At 51.7% G+C, this 13,958-nt stretch overlaps 1 protein-coding gene across 8 annotated transcripts in view; it reads right to left on the bottom strand.

Annotated features, from left to right (window-relative positions):
- Positions 1–2,681: 2,681 nt before the first annotated feature.
- LOC103714133 (Transducin/WD40 repeat-like superfamily protein) overlaps positions 2,682–13,958 on the bottom strand; it is a 51,490-nt gene continuing 40,213 nt past the window's right edge. For 3 of the 8 annotated variants that reach the window (XM_039123671.3, XM_088718067.2, XM_088718065.2), the window contains one exon: positions 3,143–3,903. In XM_039123671.3, the coding sequence (XP_038979599.3) occupies positions 3,414–3,903 (490 nt within the window). In that variant the 3' untranslated portion in view covers positions 3,143–3,413. Of the gene's footprint in view, positions 3,086–3,142; positions 3,904–13,958 lie in introns of those variants that run through there. The other 5 variants (XR_005510724.3, XR_015976231.2, XR_015976230.2 and 2 more) reach the window with 4 other exon arrangements.

Below are 13,958 nucleotides of genomic sequence, written 5' to 3'. Positions count from 1 at the left end.
CAAGGGATGGAATTCATCTTGCTCTCTACTATTAACATATTTTCCTATTAAAAATCACAAGCTTACGTATTGGTTGCGTGGCACCAAAAGCTACTTAACATATGCATGGCCCTGCTCAGGGTGGTTCTATATACACCCCCCCATTGCTCAGGACACCCCCCAAAAATTAAAAAAAAATTAAATACTCTCTACACCCCCCCATTTGCTAAGGACACCCCTAAAAAATTAAAAATTCCTAAATTACCCCCCACCCTCCCCACCCCCTCACCTAAATTGCTCTCTACACCCCCCAAACCCCCCCCCACCCCGCTCTTCCCCTCCAAAACACCTCGCCAACGCCCAAAACCCCCCCGTTCCCCCTTCTCCCTCTCGTCGCCGGCATTCTCCCGATCTCCGACCACCTCGCCGGCTTCTCCCGGAACCACCTCGCCGGCTTCTTCCGAAATTTTTTTTTTTCACGGTTCGTGCTCCGTTCGGCACTGGATCGCCGAACAAAAGGCTTCTGTTCGGCTGAACAGTGCCGGACAGAAACCTTCTGTTCGGCACTGTGCAGCCGAACAGATCTGTTCGGTTGAGGGTTGCCGAACAGAAGGCTTCTGTTCGGCACTGTTCAGCCGAACAGAAGCCTTTTGTTCGGCGATCTAGTGCCGAACGGAGCACGAACCGTAAAAAAAAAAAATTTCGGAAGAAGCCGGCGAGGTGGTTCCGGAAGAAGCCGGCGAGGTGGTCGGAGATCGGGAGAATGCCGGCGACGAGAGGGAAAAGGGGGAACGGGGGAGGAGGGGTTTAAGGGGGGTTTGAGGGGTTTTTTTTTTTTTTCTTTTCAAAACGAAACGGAGGAGGAGGAAGGGGGGTGTATGAGAAAATTTCAAGGGCAATATGGTAATTACACTAAAGGTTAGTTTGGGTATTTTTTTTTTGGTTTTTGGGGGGTGTCCTGAGCAATAGGGGGGGTGTATATAGAACTACCCCCCTGCTCAGGATGTGCCGTGATCTTTCTTCCCTCTTTCTCCTTTGGATGGTCCTATGATCTGATGTTTGATAAGATGTCATCCGGCTACATTATTAACTCCCTGCATGTATAGAGAAAAATGTGTACCTTAATTGCCAGCAATCCCATCGAAGATAATAGAATCTAGCATGATGGTGGATCCGAAAACCATCTAATAACTATCAAGATGTCCCATCTAAACAAATATGGAAAGCTCTTAATATTTGGTAGTTCTGCTAATAAAAATATTGTATCAAAACTTCTAATAACTACTAGAGTACCACTAATACTTCTGATAATAAAACAGGCTCCACTAAAAATCTCTCTCTTGTACTGCCGTCAAAGTTGATCTCTAAGAAGTTGGAGAAACCAAGTGCCCAACATATCATTTTAAGAGTCAAAGTGACATCTCTCCAACCAACTCATGATTGGGGAATCTAGTGTGGCATCATTGTCATCAAAACATCCTCTGTAATTTCCTTATTTTGTTTTTGGTCGTAGGGGTGGGGAGAGGTTATATGGATGGCGGGCCGAGGGGATCCCACCGTCACAAACGTCTCATCTATCTCTGATACTTCGACTTTTGACGCAGAGGCTACAACGTCTATATGGAAATCTGGAAGTCTGTCTCCCCGACAAGATTGAAACATGACCTGCCTTGCGAGGGGCAATGCCATTGGCAAAAAACTTGGCTAAAACGAATTGGTCCACCGATATATTCCATGTGTGGTCTCAATTTTGCCTTGGAGTTTAGAAACCTGCCAAATTTCTTGTGTCAGGTCCCAAAAGAATTTGCTTGGCTACGTCCATCTTTGTGGTTAATTGGAGAGTGAAAATAGTGTAGCTGGCACGCAGGGAGGAGCATGGCGGCCATGACCCTCCTTTGGTTTCTCGGACGGAAAGAGAAGTAGTTCAACATTTCCTCTCCTTCGAGGATTTGTTCATGAAAACATTTCAAGTAGAGTAACAAACAATGCATTTACTTTTTCCTGGTTAGTTCCCTTGAAACTGCTTCTTCTTGTTCGACTTTTTGAGATATTTTCTTCTCATTTCTCATTCAAAAGAGTTCTCTCTATCCATCCTTTCATTTTCCTACTAAAACAATCGAGCGTGATCCTAACTATTTACAGGTCATCTTTGCTTGTGCCTTAAACTAACTCTCATGTAAGTTTTTATACCCTTCCTGAACTTCCATCGATGCATAATAATTAGGTCCTTACCTTCTTGCCCGGCTCCCACATTTTTAATGAGTTCCTTCTAGTGCTCATGGTGGGTCACATGGAAAATACAAGAATAAGGATATCTGCAAACGATGGAGGAGAGCCAGGAAGTCCCTAGGGGATCAAAGCCTACAAAATATCTAATCTTGATTGTTAATACTATGATGTGAAAGCTTATCCATCAAACAAGCATGGATATGAACCTTGTGATCTCCATGTAAAAAATATGTGTAGGTACTCAGTTGTCATAATATAACCTACTTGGTCCGGTTTTTGCTCCAAAAAAGGGAAATGCAAGTGCATCAGCAAAAATGAGTATATTCATCAGCTAACATAAATAATTAAAAAACTCTTAAACCAGATGGATATATCACAGGCATTCTGTCTCCACTCGCATGCGGAGAGCTAGAAATGCAAATTCTCATGTGTAGTTCGACTCCACCATCTGTTAAAGCATTAACGAAGCAGAGTATCGTAATTTTATATTTTCTTTATATCAAAATGAATACAGATTTCATCAAAAAAGAATGAAAACCGATCAACCATACTTTTGCCACAAGCAAAGACTTAATCTAGAATGTAAGTAGAGGGAGAGAGAGAGATTGACAAAACTTTTCAAGTGCATATCAAAATTTTATTTTCTTTTACTTTTTACAATAACTTGCATACCCCCCACTAGTTTTAGCCGAAGAAGATCAGATTTTCAGATGATTCCACATCAAGCTGTTGATTTCGAAACCCGAGCTGCAAATAGGATTCTGTTCCCAAAAAACTCGTTAGCTTGTCATCAAGACATCAATTGCATTGCCACAGTTGCCATTTTCTTGCTGCGAAAACTAGAAAAATAACCCACCTTCACTTCTTAAAATATGACCTAAACATGAAAGAGAAGTGAGATCCATAACAAAGATTATCATAGCAAGCCATCATGGACCAGATAATAAGCATGACACTAAAGTCCCATTTGAGGGACAAGTTAATCATACCCTTCTCATCAATTATTACTGCACATAGTTTGATGCTCTGCACAATTTAGCCCTCTCTCATACTCTGTACGGGTATAAACTCTTTAGTCCGTACAGAGCCACTTACAATTTGAGCAATAGTAACATTAGACTATGCAAAACTTTTCCATACCTTCTCTTATGGTGAAGAGACCTATGCAACAGCTTCAGCTACCAAAGAGTATAAGACATCATCGATCAATAACAAGTGAATAACTGCAACCTGTCCTCGCTTATACAGCCAAGGAATCCAGGGCCTGTGGAGTTTCGTTGGTACTTCAAATCAAGAATTGGGTGCTGATGTGGCTTTAGACGGGTATGGACTTGGAAAGAAGGCAAATCCCAAATGCACACCCCATGAGTTGACTCATCCCCATAAGCAAACAACGGGCTCTTGCCATCTCTGCATATGATCGCAGAATTTGACATCCGAAGTTCGCTTACATTGCCATAACCTATCTCATGTCTCCGAAAGGATGAACCATCAACCCTTTTCATGAGGACATGAGAACCTAACTTTCCCGAATTAGAAAGAGTAGGTGAAGGTGACAGTGAAGTTTGAGAAGGCATGCTATCATTAGAGAGCTCAACTCTGGGGCGAAATGAAGCTACTATGTCATTACATGAACTGCCACAAGCGAGAGATATGCATATATGTTGATTCTCCATTTCAGGTAACAAAGTTGGTCTGCAGCGAAAAATTAGTAAGGAATCATAATCTAGTATAATTTAATGAAAGTATCGAATTAAGCTTTGCTGCTTTAGCTTGTCAAAAATAATATATTCTACAGATTAGAAAAGGTAAAATATTTTATGATGAAGCGCATTAGCAAATGTTGACACGAATTAGAAACAATAGTAATATATTCAGCTGACAAAATCAAATCCAAGTCAACTTATTCAATTTGATTACCTTGCATGATACAAAAAGCATTAGGAGAACACCAAAGCACATAGAAACAAGTAGTATATATGCTTTTCTTGATCAAGAGAATAGCTGCTGCTAAGATGGTCTTGCCATGTTCCTCACGAATTTGCATAATTAAAAGGCCAGGCTGATCCTGATGCAGCCATTTTTAGAGCCTAGACGGAGTTGTTCAGTTTGGGCGTCAGGCCAAAATTAGGTAAAAGACCAGTAGAATTAGAGGCCGCCCAGTAGTATATCATAGCCTGATGGGCATTTGAAATAAATGTTTGAGAGATCAAAGATCTTTGAATTTACTTAGTGTTGGGCGAAGAAGCAAATCCATCCTGGTCTGTTAAAGAGATGTATTTGTGAAGAAAAGAGATTCAGGGAAGGAAAAATAATACCAGAGGACATTATTTGTTTAATGATGTTTTAATTTTGTCATACCTTGCCGACAATTTCATATCCCCGTATGATTATATCTTCAATGAATAATGAAAGTATGAGTTATTCCTGTAGGCGTTCTAATGGAATTTAATACATTCTTCATGTTTTTCACTCTCTCTCATTTTGTTTCTTGAGAATTTTGTCACAAAAATTTTCTAGTTGGATTTAACGTGCTTAGCCTTGACAATAATACCTGTTGGGGGAAAAACCCCAAGTCATACCGCCACGGAGGCGCTCGGCCAAAGAGCGCCGACCGGAAAGGCGCTCGGCCAAAGAGCGCCGACCAGGAAGATGCTCGGCCAAAGAGTGCCGACCGGAAAGGCGCTCGACCGAAGAATGCCGACCAGCAGGGTGCTCGGCTAGAGAGCGCCGACCAGAGAGAGCGCCGAGAAGAGGCGCCCAACCAAAATGACCAAGTAGGGATGCTCGGCTAGAAAGAATCGACCAGAAAGCGCCGACCAGGAAACCAACCAAAGAGCGCAAGACGCTCGCCCAAAGGGCCCCGAGCAGAAGTACTAGAAGCAACCCCGCCACAGGGCGCCCCTCTGGGCGACCAGCTCGGCTCGGCACCCCTGCCGAGCCGATGCCTTGCCTAACCTTCTCGAAAGGTCTGGCGGCTATACACGCGACTCCACTACGACCTGCCACTATCTCCAAGCCATCAAGGCATAAGATCTCCGCAGGTATTTGGCACGACCTGCCATTAATGCATGAGACCCCCTCAAGTCTCCGATGCACTCAGTCATTTAATGAACACGGCCCAAGACGATCTCCGGATCACTGAACCATCAGAGCGTATGGCTCTCCCTGACCGCCGGTTCACTCGGTAATAAATGCACTTACCATCCACGGACCCCAGGCCCAACACGGCCGGCGGTTCAACCACTCCAACAGGTTCGATCGACCGTGACAACTCCCTGACTCCGGTCCGATTCGGCCTTATTCTCCACTACGCCATTAATAGGCCAAATCGTGCCCAATTATTACAAAACAGGACAAACCTCCTGTCACCTTCCAGGTAACAAAAATTCTTCTATAAAAGAAAACCTGGGGGAAAAGGGAGGGGGACCGGCCCGGACTCGGACCGGAGGAGAAAAAGAAACAGCACAGACACAATTGAGCTTAATATTCTCTTCATCTTCTCCACATATCTCTTGCTTGCTCTCTCCACATATTGGCCCCCTCTGACTTAAGCATCGGAGGGCCGGCGCCGGGGAGCCCGGCCACCGGCTTCTTTTTGCAGGACAGGACAGGACGCCCTCTTCGTCGCTCACCCCACTCTCCATAGCCTCCAGGAGGACGCCGCCGGCCGGCGCACCGCCGTCCGCCCTCCCCGCGGCGGAGCTCCTCCTTCCCCGGCTTCGCGGCGGCCCCCGGGTCCAATTTCCAGCAACAGTTGGCGCTAGAGGAAGGGCCCGAGTTCGCTGCCATGAAGCTAAGAAGCAAAGGGGCTTCCAACGCCTCTCGTCGTCCTCCACCCAGCCCTGAGCATTCCGTCCGAAACTCACCACCTCCGGCTGAGTCAGTTCATCAAGTTCGGCCGGAGCAGTTTGATGCCCTGGTGCAACAGGTGCAGGCCCTGGCTACCGCTGTCCAAAGCCTGCAGCCCAGGGGCATCCCAACGGCACTGCCTCCTCCGGCTCCAGTTCAACCGGAGCCCCCTACAAGCGGACTTCCCCTTCGAGGTCAGGACTCCCAAGTCCAGGCCTCCCTCTGGAGAGAGCACCCAACCAGGGGCCACGGAGGCTGGCCACAGCCTTCAGAAGCTGAGTCGGTTTCAGGGCAACCTGCGCTCGAACGAACCGCTGCAGCGATCCTCCAGAATGGCGAACTCGACAAGAAGGTCGAGAAGCTGGAGCGCCAAATCCAGGCACTCCACGGGAGGAAATCAGGACGTGACGGCGACTTCGAGTTCAATACAAAGTCGCCCTTCTCCCCGGAGATTGAAGATGAACCGGTTCCACTACGGTTCAAGATGCCCCAGGTGGAGCCTTACAACGGCAAGGCTGATCTCCTTGACCACCTGGAGAGTTACCGGATCTTAATGGCCCTACAAGGAGCCTCGGAGGCCATGATGTGCAAAGCTTTTCCGGCGACACTCCGAGAACCAGCCCGGCTGTGGTTTGCCGGGCTGAAGCCGAGTACTGTCTCATCCTTTGAGCAGCTCGGCAGACAATTTGCTGGCAACTTCGCCGCCAGCCAGCCCCAGCGACGGACGTCAGACTCCGTCCTGGACATTAAGCAGAAGGAGGGAGAGTCCTTCAAAGAGTATTTGGATCGGTTCACCGCCGCAACATGGGAGGTCCGGGAGCTTGACCAGTCAATCGCCATGTCGGCGTTGAAGACTGGAGCCCGGTCTTACAGATTCCTCTTCTCGATTGAGAAGAATTTTCCTGCGGACCTCACCGAGATGTTCGCCCGGGCGCGGAAGTACGCCAAGGCTGAGGAAGCCGTGGCCGTTAGGCGGGGCGGGGCCGAGCATAACCCCAAGAAGAGACGCCGCGAGGAGCGCGGCCAGCCCAGAAGCTCATCTCCGCGACGAGCTAAGAATCCGCCCCGCCCGAAGAGTCCACCCCAGTTGAGGGGACCACCACAGCAGAGGTTCCCACAGCGGGCCCGCATGCCCGAAGGGAGGTATGAAAGATACACTCCCCTTAACGCTCCTCGGGCTGAAATCCTCATGGAGATTGAGAGTCGGGATTGCATCCGGCTCCCACCTCCGAAGCCAGACACCAGAATCCGGCGTGATCTCCGGAAGTATTGCCGTTTCCACCGGGATCACGGCCATGATACCGAGGAGTGTTACCAGCTCCGAAATGAGATCGAAGCACTCATCCGCCGAGGGGTGCTCGATCGGTTTGTGCAAGGCCGGCGTGAAGGGAAGAAGCCAGCCGAAGGAGCAGCACAGCCTGAAGGTTCAAATGCCAACAGGCCCATCGCCGGCGTCATCAACACTATCCGAGGCGGGACCTCGGCTGGGGAAGCCTCAGGGGAAGAAGCCTCCTCGAAGCGCCCGCGCACCTCTGAAGCCGTCTCCTTCTCAGATGATGATCTAGAGGGAGTCGAAACTCCCCATGATGATGCCGTGGTCATCTCCATGATCATAAATAAATTTGATGTAAAACGCATCCTGGTTGATAATGGAAGCTCGGCGAATGTTTTGTATTTTGGTGCTTATTGTAAAATGGGGATGACAAAAGAGCAACTACGGAGGATGAATGCTCCGTTAGTTGGATTCACTGGGGATTCAGTCCCAGTAGAGGGCGAGATCGACCTTCTGGTCACAGCCGGGCTCGCCCCTCGTGAAAGTACCGTGGGTATGAGCTTCCTTGTAATACGCCTGCCCTCGGTTTACAACGCCATCCTCGGAAGGCCAGGACTCAACGCCCTCCGAGCAGTGGTCTCGACTCACCACCTGCTGATGCGATTCCCCACCAGCCAGGGAATCGGTGAAGTTCGAGGGGACCAAATGGTGGCAAGGCGATGCTACCTAGCGACCCACGAGGCAAGACGACCAGCCGAGGTGCCTGCCCCAACAACTGACCAGCCCTCAACTGAAGTTATGGAGGCACGGGTTAACCCCCAGAAAGAGCGGGTAGAGCCTGGTGAGTTGTTAATTCAAGTTCCCTTACGAGAGAACTTTCCCGAGCTAACCGTGCAGGTCGGCTCTGGCCTTGGCGAACACGAGAGGAGTCGCCTCGTCAACTTCCTACGGGACAATATGGATGTCTTCGCATGGTCGCCTGCAGACATGCCGGGGATAGATCCGGAGGTCATGGTCCACCGGCTTCAGGTGAAGCCGACCTACAAGCCCGTGCGACAAAAGAAGCGAGGCGCCGCCCCTGAACGACAACGAGCAGCAGCCGAGGAGGTCGGCAAGCTCCTTGAAGCCGGCTTCATCCGGAAGATATTCTACCCGGAATGGCTCGCCAATGTGGTCCTCGTCAAGAAAGCCAGCGGGAAGTGGCGTATGTGCGTGGACTACACCGACCTGAATAAAGCCTGCCCGAAGGACAGCTTTCCACTCCCCAGCATCGACCAGCTCGTGGACTCCACCTCGGGTCACGAGCTGCTGGCATTCATGGACGCCTTTTCCGGATACAACCAGATCCGCATGGCGCCAGAAGATGAGGAAAAGACAGCCTTCATCACCGACGGGGGAACCTACTGCTACAAGGTAATGCCATTCGGCTTGAAAAATGCCGGGGCAACTTATCAAAGGCTGGTCAGCCGAATCTTCAAAGACCAAATAGGCCGAAACATGGAGGTCTACGTGGATGACATGCTGGTGAAAAGCAAGGTGGCGCAAGACCACATAGCCGACCTCAATGAAGCATTCTCCACACTCCGAAAGTACCAGATGAAGCTCAATCCAGCTAAATATGCATTCGGGGTCACCTCCGGCAAATTCCTCGGCTTCATCATTACACAACGAGGAATTGAGGCCAATCCAGAGAAGATCCGAGCCCTCCAAGAGATGACGCCTCCCAGGACGGTCAAGGAGGTACAACGGCTCACAGGCCGAGTCGCAGCCCTCGGGAGATTCATCTCCCGCTCGGCCGAGCGCTGCCTTCCATTCTTTGCAGCCCTCAAGAAGCCGAAGAACTTTTTGTGGTCGAACGAGTGCCAGCAATCTTTTGAAGAACTAAAGCATCTCCTGGCTTCCCCTCCCCTGCTCATAAAACCTCAACAGGGTGAGCTCCTCTACTTGTATCTAGCTGTCTCCCCTGTAGCAGTAAGCTCGGTCCTGGTCCGAGAGGAGGGCAAACTCCAAAAGCCAGTATACTACACCAGCCGGGTCTTGAGGGACGTCGAGACCCGATACTCCAAGCTTGAGAAGACTGCCTATGCTTTGGTCATCTCAGCTCGGAGGCTCCGACCCTACTTCCAAGCTCATACAGTGGCTGTGCTGACCGACCAGCCGGTCAAGCAGATCCTGCAGAGATCAGATCGTGCGGGTCGGATCACCAAATGGGCCATTGAGCTCGGAGAATTCGACATTGAGTACCGGCCCAGACCGGCGATCAAAGCACAAGCACTCGCAGACTTTATAGTCGAGTGCACCATACCGGATGAGGTCGAACCCGAACCTGAGCCACCGGTGGAGCAGACCCCGAGTTTGACATGGACTCTGCATGTCGATGGCTCTTCAAACTCGGGGGGTAGCGGAGCAGGGCTCATCCTCACCAGCCCAGAGGGGGTGGTCGCCGAGCAAGCCTTACGCCTCGAGTTTCCTGCTTCCAATAACATGGCGGAGTATGAAGCGCTCGTCGCCGGGCTCAAGCTAGCCAAGGAGCTAGGAGTGAAGGACTTGAAGGCCTTCAGTGATTCTCAGCTCGTCGTCAACCAAATTGTGGGCGACTTCGAAGCCAGAGACCCGACCATGCAGAAGTATCTTCAGAAGGTACGGGATCTCGCCTCGACCTTGGACTCTTTTCACACTCAACATGTTGCCAGGTCGGAGAATCTCAGGGCCGACCAGCTATCAAAGCTGGCGTCCTCTCGCATGAGCGAGCTTCCCAAAGAGGCAGTACTGGAATATCTCCAAAAGCCCAGCACAGACGAGCCCGAGCAGACCCTCTGCACTGAGTTCGAGCCAAGCTGGATGGACGAACTCATCAGCTATCTGCAAGACGAAGTCCTCCCCACTGATGAACAAGAGGCTCGCCGAATCAAGCGCCTCGCCACCCGGTACGTACTATACGAGGGAAAGCTCTACCGGAGATCCTTCACTTCTCCCCTCCTCAGATGCCTCCGCCCAACGGAGGCTGATTACGCCATGCGCGAAGTCCATGAAGGGATCTGTGGAAATCATCTGGGAGGACGAGCATTGGCCCACAAAATTCTACGCCAAGGATACTATTGGCCGACACTCCAGAAGGATGCTATGGACTTCGTCCAAAGATGTGACCGGTGCCAAAGGAACGCCAATGTTCAGCGCCGGCCCTCGGCTCCTTTGACTTCTATCAGCTCCCCTTGGCCTTTTGCCCAGTGGGAAATTGACATCCTCGGGCCATTTCCACTGGCCACCGGGCAAAGGAAGTTCCTGGTCGTCTCCATCGACTACTTCACAAAGTGGGTAGAAGCCGAGCCCCTCGCCCGGGTCACCGAGCAGAAGATGCGGGATTTCGTCTGAAAGTCCATTATCTGCAGATTCGGGCTTCCCCGCGTCCTTATCTCTGACAACGGTCGCCAGTTCGACAACATCCACTTCAGAGAGTTCTGCTCCGAGCTTGGCATTGACCATCGCTTCACCTCGGTCGCGCACCCTCAGACGAACGGAGAAACCGAGGTAACAAATCGTACTATTTTGCAGGGTCTCAAAGCCAGGCTCGACAAATCCAAAGGACAATGGGTCGAAGACCTATACAATGTCCTGTGGGCTTACCGGACCACATTCCGCGTCCCCACCGGCGAGACTCCCTTCAACCTAACATATGGGACGGAGGCCGTCATTCCACTAGAGATTGGGCTTCCCTCTCCAAGAGTCGAGCACCACGACGCCAGCTCCAACTCTTCGCGGCTCAGAAGCAACCTCGACCTGATCGAGGAAACAAGGGAGGCCGCCCGAGTTCGTATGGCGAGGTACCAGCAAAGGACAGCTCAGTACTACAACGCCAGGGTCAAAGTCAAATCTTTCAGACCGGGGGACCTTGTCCTCAGAAGAGCTGAAGCCTCCCGACCAACTGAGCAAGGGAAGCTGGCCCCGAACTGGGAAGGACCATACCGAGTCACGCGCATCCGCCGACCCGGAACTTATCAATTGGAGTCTCTAGATAGGACTCCCATTCCGCGGAGCTGGAACTCTGAAAATCTCCGCGTGTACCATCAATAAAACCCCAAGGGGTCCCCCATTGTTCAACTATGAATTTCATTCTGTGAATTTCATTTTATGATGGTCTGCGTACTTATTTTGAGCTCACTGACACTCCTGATTATCTTATGGGGTCAGGTTTATTTCTCCTCCCCTGACCACGGTTGGGATGCCCCGATGCCTCGGGATGATGGAATACCTGCGTGGACTCCCTGAAGATGTTCGTGAGTTCGTGATGCGCTCTCCATCGACCAACGAGCTCGGCTCGTTCTCCTACCCTGACCACGGTCAGGATGCCCCGCCACAACGGGATGCCCCGATCCGTCGGGATGGCCCGTGACGTCGGGGTGCGGTCTTAAGTGACCAGACGAGCTCGGCTCGTTCTCCATCGACTTCCACCGACGAGCTCGGCTCGTGCTCCATCGACTATGAGTTGCGGTCCTCTCTGACCAGACGAGCTCGGCTCGTTCTCCTACCCTGACCACGGTCAGGATGCCCCGAGACGTCGGGATGCCCCGAACTTCGGGATGCCCTGAGACGTCAGGATGCCCCAATATATTGGGATGCCCTGCCACAACGGGATGCCCCGATCCGTCGGGATGGCCCGAGACGTCGGGGTGCGGTCTTAAGTGACCAGACGAGCTCGGCTCGTTCTCCATCGACTTCCACCGACGAGCTCGGCTCGTGCTCCATCGACTATGAGTTGCGGTCCTCTCTGACCAGACGAGCTCGGCTCGTTCTCCTACCCTGACCACGGTCAGGACGCCTCGAGACGTCGAGATGCCCCGAGACGTCGGGATGCCCCGGCTATAGGGAAGCTCGAGACGTCGAGATATGAGTTGTGGTCCTCTCTGACCAGACGAGCTCGGCTCGTTCTCCATCGACTTCCACCGACGAGCTCGGCTCGTGCTCCATCAGCCAACGAGCTCGGCTCGTTCTCCTACCCTGGCCACGGTCAGGATGCCCCGAGACGTCGGGATGCCCCGGCTATAGGGAAGCTCGAGACGTCGAGATATGAGTTGCGGTCCTCTCTGACCAGACGAGCTCGGCTCGTTCTCTATCGACTTCCACCGACGAGCTCGGCTCGTGCTCCATCAGCCAACGAGCTCGGCTCGTTCTCCTACCCTGGCCACGGTCAGGATGCCCCGAGACGTCGGGATGCCCCGGCTATAGGGAAGCTCGAGACGTCGAGATATGAGTTACGGTCCTCTCTGACCAGACGAGCTTGGCTCGTTCTCCATCGACTTCCACCGACGAGCTCGGCTCGTGCTCCATCAGCCAACGAGCTCGGCTCGTTCTCCTACACTGGCCACGGTCAGGATGCCCCGAGACGTCGGGATGCCCCGGCTATAGGGAAGCTCGAGACGTCGAGATATGAGTTGCGGTCCTCTCTGACCAGACGAGCTCGGCTCGTTCTCCATCGACTTCCACCGACGAGCTCGGCTCGTGCTCCATCAGCCAACGAGCTCGGCTCGTTCTCCTACCCTGGCCACGGTCAGGATGCCCCGAGACGTCGGGATGCCCCGGCTATAGGGAAGCTCGAGACGTCGAGATATGAGTTGCGGTCCTCTCTGACCAGACGAGCTCGGCTCGTTCTCCATCGGCTTCCAACGACGAGCTCGGCTCGTGCTCCATCGGCCAACGAGCTCGGCTCGTTCTCCTACCCCGACCTCGGCCGGGATGCCTCGAGACGTCGAGATGCCCCGATTTATCGGGATGCCCCGATGCGTTGGGATGCGGTCTTCATTGACCAAGACGAGCTCGGCTCGTTGTCCGCCGGCTTCAGCCAACGAGCTCGGCTCGCTCTCCATCGCTGGATTTCTCTGCCGACGTCCCCAAAAAACGGAGTCCGAGCAGAGAAGCGTCTTCAGTCGCCTCGGCGCCAGGACGCACACGGTACAAGGTACCCATTTACTTAATGTTTCTACGTTAATGTCTCTATATTGTCTATTCTATTCTTGGATTTCTCTGCCGACGTCCCCAAAAAACGGAGTCCGAGCAGAGAAACGTCTTCAGTCGCCTCGGTGCCAGGACGCACACGGTACAAGGTACCCATTTACTTAATGTTTCTACATTAATGTCTCTATATTGTCTATTCTATTCTTGGATTTCTCTGCCGACGTCCCCAAAAAACGGAGTCCGAGCAGAGAAGCGTCTTCAGTCGCCTCGGCGCCAGGACGCACACGGTACAAGGTACCCATTTACTTAATGTTTCTACATTAATGTCTCTATATTGTCTATTCTATTCTTGGATTTCTCTGCCGACATCCCCAAAGAACGGAGTCCGAGCAGAGAAGCGTCTTCAGTCGCCTCGGCGCAAGGACGCACACGGTACAAGGTACCCATTTATTTAATGTTTTTACATTATCTATTCTGCTTTTGGATTTCTCTCTGCCGACGTCCTCAAAGAACGGACACCGAGCAGAGGAGCATTTTCAATCGCCTCGGTGAAGGGGTGCTCACGACACCAGCACAATTATACTAAGCCCAGTGAATCCCCGTCACGAGCTGACGAGTATTCAACCCATTCATTGGAAAAGAATCCGACCCGCCCCGGCAATGTGGGGCTTGGACC

Source organism: Phoenix dactylifera, chromosome 3 (genome assembly GCF_051530095.1).
Source record: "Phoenix dactylifera cultivar Ajwa chromosome 3, Ajwa_hap1_PhDact_Kaust_v1.1, whole genome shotgun sequence".
NCBI lineage: Eukaryota > Viridiplantae > Streptophyta > Magnoliopsida > Arecales > Arecaceae > Phoenix > Phoenix dactylifera.
The sequence above is the reverse complement of the archived record's forward strand: the minus strand, read 5'-3'. Positions and strand labels throughout refer to the sequence as shown.